This window comes from Gracilinanus agilis, unplaced genomic scaffold (assembly GCF_016433145.1).
Source record: "Gracilinanus agilis isolate LMUSP501 unplaced genomic scaffold, AgileGrace unplaced_scaffold39257, whole genome shotgun sequence".
NCBI lineage: Eukaryota > Metazoa > Chordata > Mammalia > Didelphimorphia > Didelphidae > Gracilinanus > Gracilinanus agilis.
Genome location: NW_025372753.1, coordinates 1 through 9,650, shown reverse-complemented (window position 1 = coordinate 9,650; position 9,650 = coordinate 1). Strand labels below are relative to the sequence as shown.

General features: G+C 53.7%; 1 protein-coding gene across 1 annotated transcript; it reads right to left on the bottom strand.

Moving 5' to 3' along the window:
- Positions 1-20: 20 nt before the first annotated feature.
- On the bottom strand, positions 21-9,587 carry LOC123255098 (NF-kappa-B-activating protein-like; the record flags this gene model as incomplete). Its single annotated transcript, XM_044683953.1, has 2 exons — positions 21-1,164; positions 8,284-9,587. A coding segment is annotated over one exon (1,300 nt), but the record flags the coding sequence as incomplete, so codon positions are not given.
- Positions 9,588-9,650: the final 63 nt, after the last annotated feature.

Genomic DNA, 9,650 nt, shown 5'->3' with positions numbered 1-9,650 from the left:
GAGAGAGAGAGAGAGAGAGAGAGAGAGAGAGAGAGAGAGAGAGGAGACACACACACAAAAAGCCTCAGAACGTAGGATCAGGGCTTGATGAAGAAGTAAAGCGCCTACCCACCCATCCACAGCACCCTAAGAAAAACCCAGTCTTCAGTGTTTCTGATCCTAAACACCCAAGGTAAGGCCTCCCCTCTTCAGAGGTTGTGTTCTTGTGGCAGTCTGTTGGGCCTAAGGAGTAAGGGAAGCAGTGGCTTGACTCGGATTTCCCTGGGATGAGGTCACTGCACTTAGTGTCCAGTGTCCTGCCCTAGCATGGTCAGGCTGCACACAGAACCCGCTGCGCCCCATCCTATTCACTCTCTCAGAACCTGGCTCCCAAAGCCAGAGTGTTCTCCCTCCTCTTCAGTGGGACGAGCCAAGGGCTTTTGTCTTTGGCCCAACTAAAGAGTGAAGATGGAGGTATGATCCCCCCCCCATCTCACCCCTCCATCCCGGGAGCCACTTTCTTCCTCCTATCTGGGGACTTGGCCTTGACAGGGGAAAGGTCTGGTATTTAAATTACAAAATAAAAAAGACAGCAGGCACTGAGAAGAGAAAGCCCTCCCCACCCAGAGGGAAGGATCCGGGGCTGCTCCCTCCAGGGGACAAAGCAACTGAAGAATGTCCCAGTGGAGAAGTCTGTCCCAACATAGCTCCCCACGGAAGAGGGCTGAGAAGGGTGCTTCGCTCGGCCCAGGGGGAATGGCTGAGCCAAGCTGCTGACTTCATTCTGAAGGAGGCAGGCAAGGATTCTAAGTTTTCTCTCTGGACGTTCTTCTCCTCTTGCCCTCTTGCCGTGGCAGGGGGAAGGAGCCCCCCACATCCCAGAGAGTCCCCCCTGGAAAGGGGGTCTTTCCCAAGCTGACTGATGGTGCTGGTATGGAGGGCAGGGAGACGAGTGCCCCATCGTCCTTTGGGAGAGGTATCTGACCACAGCAGGCCACGTCGGGAGAGGGACATCGGACCGAATGCCACGCATGCACGGGCTACGCACTGGAGTCCCCCAGCTTGGCCTCTGTGTCACTGTCGCTCAGGTAGCTGTGAGAGTATCGGGATCGGGTGGTGTGGTCCAGGGGGGCATGCTCATCGTCTGATTGGTCAAGGGCAAGGGACTTCTGGTAGCTGGAAGGGCTGCAAGGAGAGAAGAACACGCGCTCAATGGGGAGGGTCTCTCGGCCCCCCAAAGCCAGTTTTGAAGAGCAGCAGCTCCTCTGGCCCACCTGGACCCGAGGGAAGGTTCTCCAGCACGAGAACCAGGGGACCGCTCGTCCAGAAGAGAAACCAGGGGAGGAGGGAGGGATGAAGGAGATGAACCTCTTTGCCTGGCCTTTAAGGCGCTCGGCCAAGCTGGCCCCTTCCCGTTTCCTCCGTTTTCCACACTGGCCTCCCTGCCCGTCTGTACCCTGACTCCAGTGTGCTCTCCCCACTCGCCTCCATTTCTGAAAATCTCTGGTTTCCTTCAGGACTCGGGGTCGTAGCCCACCTCGTGCAGGAGGCTTCTCCCACCCAGGCAGGCTCCCTGCGCCGCTCCCTGCGCCACTCCCTACTTACTTCCATGTTAGCTCCCACGTTAGAATGGAAGCTCCTGGAGGGCAGGGATGGGTTTGGCTTTTCTATTTCTTCCAATTAGCACAGTGCCTGACATACATGTACAGTCACATAGATACTCCATAATACAAACATGTATATAAACACATAAATACATAAAAAATAAACACATATTCTTCACACATATAAAAATGATTAGTTCTTTGAGTTATTGGGAAGATCTGATCATGGACTGCGAGCTGGAAGGAACCTTAAAGGCTGTGTGATTCAACCTCTATTTTACAGATGGGTAAACTTAGACCCAGAGAGGAATAACTTGCCCAACGTCATACAGATTAGAGCGAGATTACATTTTTTTTTAAACCCTTAACCTCTGTCTTAGAACCATATTAAGAATAGATTTCAAGGCAGAAGAGTGGTAAGGGCTAGGCAATGGGGGTTCAGTGACTTGCCCAGGGTCACCCAGCGAGGAAGTAGCCGAGGCCAGATTTGAACCCAGGATCTCCTCCTTCCAGGCCTGGCTCTCTGTCCACCAAGCCACCCAGCTGCCCCTAACCTAGGTTCTTGACTCCAAACCAGGCCTCACTGTCATTATGTCTTTGTCAGTCAGTCGAGAGACATTTATTAAATGCTTACTCTGTGCCAGGCACTGTGCAAACTCATCTCACTTGCCCCAGCCCTGGAACCCTGAGTAAACGCAAGAAAATTTTTGCAATTGCAAAAATCTGTATTTTTACGCCTCCCCGTCTGCTTCTGGCTGGAGTTTCCAGGGCTTTCACAGCACAGAATGACAACTTAGATGACCAAAGGCCCTAGGGCTGCCACCCCCAGACCACTTGTGTGTGGAGGGAGGGACCCTGGCTCCTGTCACAGCTGGGTTCTGATGCCCACATACCAGCCCTGGCAGGCGTTCCCATAGAGATAAACTGTGGTCCTTCAGAGATCTGACCTGAGAGGGGAACATTCAATGGCTCCCTATGGTCCATGGTATGAAATACAAATTCCTTGGCTTGGCTGACTTCACATACCCTACATTCCTGTTGCTCCCCAAACTTACTGCCTTCTCCTGACTCTGGGTTTGCAACCCTCTTCACGTCTGCTTCTCTGAATTTTTAGCTTCATTCAAGACTCAGGTCAAATGCTCCCTCTTCTAGAAGGCCTTTCCTCAATCTCCATCCTTTCCTTTCCTCCCTTCAAATCGGCTTGTAACACATTGATCTATTTATAGACTGAAGTAGAATGGAAGTTTATTGAGGCAAGGACAGTTTTCCATTTGGTCTTTGAGTGCCTCGCACACTGGAGGTACTTAATAAATGTCTAGTTGGAGGAGGGGAAGCCAGGAGGCAATTCCCTATTCTCCCTGGCCCTTCCAACTAACCCCATGAAAAATGGTTAATCCTGGAAGTGACTGGGTAGCTCAGTAGATAGAGTACCAAGTTTGGAGGCAGGAGATTCTGGGTACAAATCCAGCCTTAGACACTTCCTACCTGTGTGACCCTGAGCAAGCCACTTAACCCCCATTGCCCAGCCCTTATTGTTCTTCTGCCTTGGAACCAATACATGGTATTGATTCTAAGATGGGAGGTGAGGGTTAAAAAAATGATTGATCCTGGGAGAGATGACCTAAAAAGCAATACCATCCATCCAATAAACATTTAATATGTAAGTAACCAGGCACTTTGCTAGTTTTGGGGAGACAAAATCTCCCCACTTCTCTGGGCCAGTGGCTTTCATCAGAATACATGGAAAAAGTCAATCTTCCATGCGTAATCTCTGGCCTGGGCTACTGCCCGGATGGGCACAGAGTCTGCTTGTCAGGAAGACGTGGGGAAGGAAGTATTCTGGTGAAGAGAATAAACTATTCCACATGTGAGCTCCCAATTTTCAAGGAATTTGAATATAACAAAATACACAAAACAAAAACATCAAAAAGTCATTCTTTGATGATTCAGAAGGCACTTTGGGATCTCAGAGTGCCCATGGGCTACGTCTTATGAACGTGAATTATTACAGTCTAGTCTGCATTTTTTAAAAAGAGGGGTTCTTCCCTTTAAAAAAAATCCTTGCTTTCCATTTTAGAATCAACCCTGTGCATTGGTTCCAAGGCAGAAGAGCAGTAAGGGCTGTGTGCCCACCTAGCTCCTCAATATAGTTGATCACAATATTTTAAAGTAACTTCATGCATTTCAGGTTAAGAACCTCTATTTTAAGGCTTTCTGGTTGTTCGGATTCCTTCGCAATTGTCGTTTTCTAGTCTTTAGAAGATACCCAGAGCTTGCTGATGGTCTGCTGGGAGATGGGGGAAGCAGTGGCGTATCCAGAGAAGGGATGGGGATGGGGAGCTGTTCTCACTAGTTCCCTAAAATGGGAGGCTGGGGAGTAAGATTCTACTGCCAGTGGGGTGCGATGGGGACAGCTTAGCCTGGGCAAACTGAACTGACTTCTTTCCTCTTGTGCACTTCTGGACTGGAGGCTGTAGTTCCTGCTCTTGTCCAGGGTCCTTGGTCATCTAAATGATCATTCGGTACTACAGAAGCTGGTGGGGGAGAGGGTGAGTGGATGCTAGAAAGCACTGGGCCTGGAGTCAGGAAGACCCAAGTTCAAATTTGGCCTCAGATGCTGCCTTGCTGTGTGAGCTTGGGCAAGTCACTTAGCCTCTGCCTCAGTTTCCTCATCTGTAAATTGGGAGATAACAGCACCAAGGTTGTCATGAGGATTAAATGAAAGCATAATTATAAAATGTTTGTTTAGCCAAGCACCTTCCTGTATACAGAAGACACTATATAATGTTGGTGATATATTTAATTCTTCATCTTATATTCCTGACTTTCCCAACACCTTGGGGATTCTCAAACCACCTTTCTTAATATCACAGTGGAGAAAGCCCCTTGGCACTCAGCTGCTGCACCCTTTCCATTTTGAACATTTAAACCAAATTGTTTAAAAAGCCTTCTTCCTAGTGAGCTGAGCCGGCATCTTTCGTTCAGGGCTGTCGAGAACAATTTGGAACATGCGCTAATTCCCTCTGGAAGAGCCTGGAGTGGCAAGTTCCACTCTTCCCCAACCCCCTTACTTCACTGCAGCCTTCGTGCCCTGAATTCTCACTGGTCCCTGTTACCAGATGGGAAATTAGGCTTCCCTCCCCATCCCCAGCCCTGCCAGTTTATCTACCTCCATGCCAGTGAGGGCCTTGTGCCAACAAGGTTCTAATGAGTTCTCTTCCTGGCCTCTTCTCTCCCTGGCTTCTCAGTTGGGTGGTTTGGTTCTGGCTTAACGCCACCTGTGCCAATTGGTGACTCCAATTCCCCAAGGGGACAATGTATAGGAGTTCCAGATGTGCTCCTCTTTCCCAGGTGAGAAGGGCCTTGAGAGTGTATCTTGGCTGGCAGGAGAATGGACTTTTTTGATTATTCATCTATCCAAGGGGACAGGGGGCTCAGAGCTAATGACTCCCATGCCCAGGCCAGATTCTCTCTCCTCAACCTTTATCCTTCCAGTTTGGGGTTTAGTTCTCAGAGGAAATAAGTACTGGATTTGGAATGGGAGGATCTGGGTTCAAACCTCTCTCTTCCTTTGTACTGGATTAGATTTTTTTTTTTCTCTCTCAAACCCTTTACTTTCTGTCCTAGTAACAAGTCTAAAATAGAAAGGGTTAGGCAAACAAAGTTAAATGACTTGTCCAGGTTATCCAGCCAGGTCTTCTAGACTTCAGGCCTGTCACTCTGTCCCCTGTGCCACCTAGCTGCCCCTAGATTATCCCTAAGGCCCCTTACAGCTTTAAATGTACGATTTTGTCTAGAGAGAGACAGGGCCTAGACATGTGGTTTCATTTGCACAGGGACTTCCAAGAGGAAGAAATTCCTTCTCCCAAGGCAGGTTGGCACCTTCTTGGCAACATATAATCTTAGAGAGTTGCCTAGGCCATTGAGAAATGATGTGACCTGTGTATAGCCAGAATGGGTCAGGGCTAGAAAGACTTGAACTCGGGTCTTCTTGGCTCCAAGGCCAGCTCTTGATGCCCTACATCAGGGGTCGGCAACCTTTTTGGCCGTGAGAGCCATAAACGCCACATTTTTTAAAATGTAATTCCGTGAGAGCCGTACAGTGCTCACAGTGCGGCTCCTGTAACAGCGCCTGAAAAAAAATGGACTTTATGGCTCCTGCAGAAAGAGCATATCTGGCCCTCAAAAGAGCCAGATATGGCCTGAGAGCCGTACGTTGCCGACCCCTGCTCTTTGTCATGCCTGCCTTACCTTGATGGCTCTGTAATAATGTAACACAGCAAAGGGTACAGCTCTGTATTTGGAGTCAAAAAGCTTTGGGTTCAAGTCTCACTCTGGCCCATTTGAACAAACCCCTTGCCCAAGGCAACTCCCTCAGATATAATTTGCAGAGAGGGTGCATTGGTAGATGAAAATATCTGACAAAAATCAGGTCTGATAAAAAAAATAAAATTAAAAGTTAAAAAAATTAAAATAAAAATCATCATCACCAATACAGCTGAAATGTTTACAGTGCTTTGTTTGTAGGGCATTTTTCATATATTATCTCATTTAGTCCACATAACAACCTGTGACTTAGATGCTGTTCTGTGTCCCATTTCACAGATGAAGAAATGGAGGCTCAGAAAGGCTGAGGGGCTTGTCCAAGGTCACACAAATGAACAGGAGTCTGGGGTAAGGTTTGAACCCAGGTATTACCAATTCCAAGTACAGGGCTCTGGCTGCCTCTGACCCAAACACCAAGGGGTGTTCCATGCCAAGAAGGCAATAGCCCCCCTGGAGAAGATGCTTTGCTAAGATGGAAGTCCGATGTGTTGTTTCCTGTTTCTCTCCTGCAATGATGGCTTTGATCTCTGTGGAGCGGAGGATGGCCTCTCGCTGCCCGGCACGGCCCGCCTTCCTGAGTGCTCTCAAGCACCCCCTTCCAACAATCTGCCACTTGGGAGCAGACGGGCATGGCCCAGAGGAGGGGCTCCTCACCTGCTTTTTTATGCACGTGTGTAACTACTGGGACAGAAATGGTTTCCTTTGTAATAATGTCAGCATGTTAAGTGTTTAGGGATGCTTCTGAGAGGGATTTACAGGAGGCCCCAGAGGCCTGCCATGGCGGTCTGGGGACCTAAGTAGGGGAAGACGCCTTGGACTAAAGGAAGGCTTTGGGCTAGCCCTGGGGTCTCTGGTGGGGTTCCATCCTGACACAGCCCCGAGACCCAAACGCTGCCAAGCCAGCTCGTGGCCTCTCGCGGTCATTCGAGGCACCCGGCCGGTCACCACCAGGTAGGAGCCAAGCGTTATCAAGGCATCAGTCCCACGCACCCGCCCTGCTTTTGATCCCACGGTGCTCCCCCACAAACACACACGGCATGCACGAAGTGCTGGTTAGTTCCCGAGTCCAGATACAAACAGAGGTCTGGAGAGGTCTGCGAGTGTCCAGAAGGCCTGGGCTTCTAGATCACAGCTTGCTGGGCGGACATCAATAGTCTATCGTTTCAGGCTGAAACGACCCTTTCTTGTCCTGCCTCTGAGGATGGAGGGGACCAAAGCTGCCCTCCCCGCTGCCTCCTCCCAGGGGACAGGGCGGGAAAGAAAGCCAGCCAGGGGCAGGCGGCCTAGAAAGGGCTCTAGCTAGTGAGGAATTAGGAATACGGAGGGCATCTCGGAAGACTGGACCCGACTGACCAGGAAAGGGCACCGGGAGAATTCAGTGGGCGGGAGGCAAAGGGCCAACACTGAAGTGTTCCCTGCTCTGAAACCATGATCTGGAGGTTTTAGAGAGGATGACTGATCCTCGAAGGCCATGAACTCCAGCTCCCTCACTTACAGGGGAAACTGAGGCTGGGGAGGGTGACTTGCCCAAAGTCACGCGGCTCATGAGCATCGCATGAAGCGTTAGTGAATGCTCGGGGCCAGGTCAGAGGAAGAAGCAAAGGCCACTCCAGGGACAAGCACGAAGGCCGAGGGGCACCGGGCACCCAGAGATGGATTGAGCCTGGTTTGGTTCGTCCAGTCCCACTGAAGGTGGGCGCCCTCCGTGCCCTGGCAAGAAGCTGATACCTCCAATAAGGGATCAGCTGGGCCGAGGAAGGGGCAGATTTCCTTACGCTGACTTATCAATGCCCACCTTGGGCATCTGTGGACTTCCTTCCCTCTGGCACAAAAAGCGGCTCCCATAGCAGCCATGCCGTCTCTCTGCCTGGCACCAGAGGGTGTCATGGAATGTGCTCTTAAAATCATTCCACTTAGGAGAAAAGACAGCCCAATGGGCTCGGCCCAGAGTAAACAGCCAGACCTTGGTCAGTAAGAAAGCCCAAGGCAGGAGAAGAGGCTAGCACAAGAGCGGGGTGGGGGTGGGGGGGATCTTGTGGATGTTGGGCCCATATTTTACAGAGGAGGAAACTGAGGCCCAGAGATCAGAGGAGACAGAATGTCTCAGGCCTGGAGTCGTCCCCCTTCATTTTTTAAAACTGCTTCCAAGGCAGAGGAATGGCGAGGGCTTGGCCACGGGGCAAGAGTGACTTGCTCGGGAAGTGTCAGAGACCACATTTGAACCCAGGACCTCCCCTCCCTCTCTCCAGCCTCCTAGGCGCCCGCAGGTCTCGCCGCCTGCAGCTCTCTCAGGCCTGCTATTAGTACACGGGTAGGCGGCAGCCCGCCCCCCACAGCACACGCATGCTGGCCTCCGCTCGGGAGGCCCACCTACGGCATTAGTCGCTCTCGGGCCGGTACAGGTAGCGCATCATGAGGCTGTCCACCTCCTTCTTGCGTCTCTTCTCCTCTTTGCGGGCCAGTCTGCCGGCCCTCGGACCGCCCTCGCCTTCGGAGGCCGGCTCCGTCCCTCGCGGGCCCTTCTTGATGCTCGAGCGGCTGCGGCACGAGACGGTGGAGCCGCTGGAGGACTCGGAGGACTCAGAGGACTCGGACTCCGTCTCCTTCCTCTTCCTTCTCTTCTTGGACTTCTTCTTGCTCTTCCGGCTGCGGTGCTTCCTCCCGGAGGCCCGCTCAGACCCGGAGCTGCTGCTGCCGCCGCTGCTGCTGCTGCTTCTCTTCTTGCCTCGGCTCCTGTGTCTGCCCCGAGAGCCAGACACGTCGGCGGCCGAGGCCGAGCGGCGGATGGTGGCCGCCCGCTCTCCGGCGCCGGCCCCCAGCTGGGCGCTGCGGACACTGCGGACGCTCTTGCGGTCCTCCTCATCCGAGTCGGGCCTCAGACTGCTGCGCCGGAACTCGGCGGGCTTGTAGCTCAGCACCTCCTGGATGGCGGCCTCCAGGTCCGGGTCCAGGTAGGAGTGATGGCGGACGGGCCGGACGCCAGAGCCGGAGGGCTCCTCGGAGGCGGCGCTCCGGGGCCTGGGGGGCACCGAGAGGCTGCGGGCCAGCGAGGGGTGGCTGTACTGAGAATGCAGGTCGCTCAGGGCTACGCTGGCCCCATCCTCCTCCCAGTCGTCCAGGCAGCTCCGGCCCAGGGACAGGCGGGAGTCGGGGCTCTCCCTCCCAAAGCCGGACACGCGGCCCAGAGAAGGGCCCAGGGGCCCGGGGAGGCCCTCCAGCCTGGACGTGCTCCGGCGCGAGCTGGGGGACCCCGACAGCGAGAAGCTGTACGAGGACCGCGCCTCGTCCTCCCGGGCCTGGTGCCTGGTGGCCGAGGAGGCCCTGCTGACCGGGGCCGAGACCGTGGAGGCCCCGTCAAAATCGGAGCCCCACCTTTTCTCCAGCCCCCGGCTCACCCGGCTCCGGACCTCCGAGAGGACCGAGCTGGCCTCGTCGACATCTTCAGCCTTGTGACATGGGCCGGACGGCGCGGCCCCGGGGCCACGGCGGGCCCTGCGGGGAGGCCGCTCAGGGGAGGCCGCCCTCTCACTCAGCGTGGTGAAGAGGGACTCCTCGTCCCCCGTGCCCCCGATGGAGTCCTTGAGGGTGAGCCGCTTGCGGTAGCTCAGGGAGCTCAGGGCGGAGGCCGGCCTCTCCTCCACCCCCCTGCCCTCCTTGGGGGCGGCGTTGAGGGACAGCCTGAGAGAGAGACGGAGAAGCGGAGAGGGTCAGCGGGCAGAGGAGAACCGGGGCGGGGGGGGG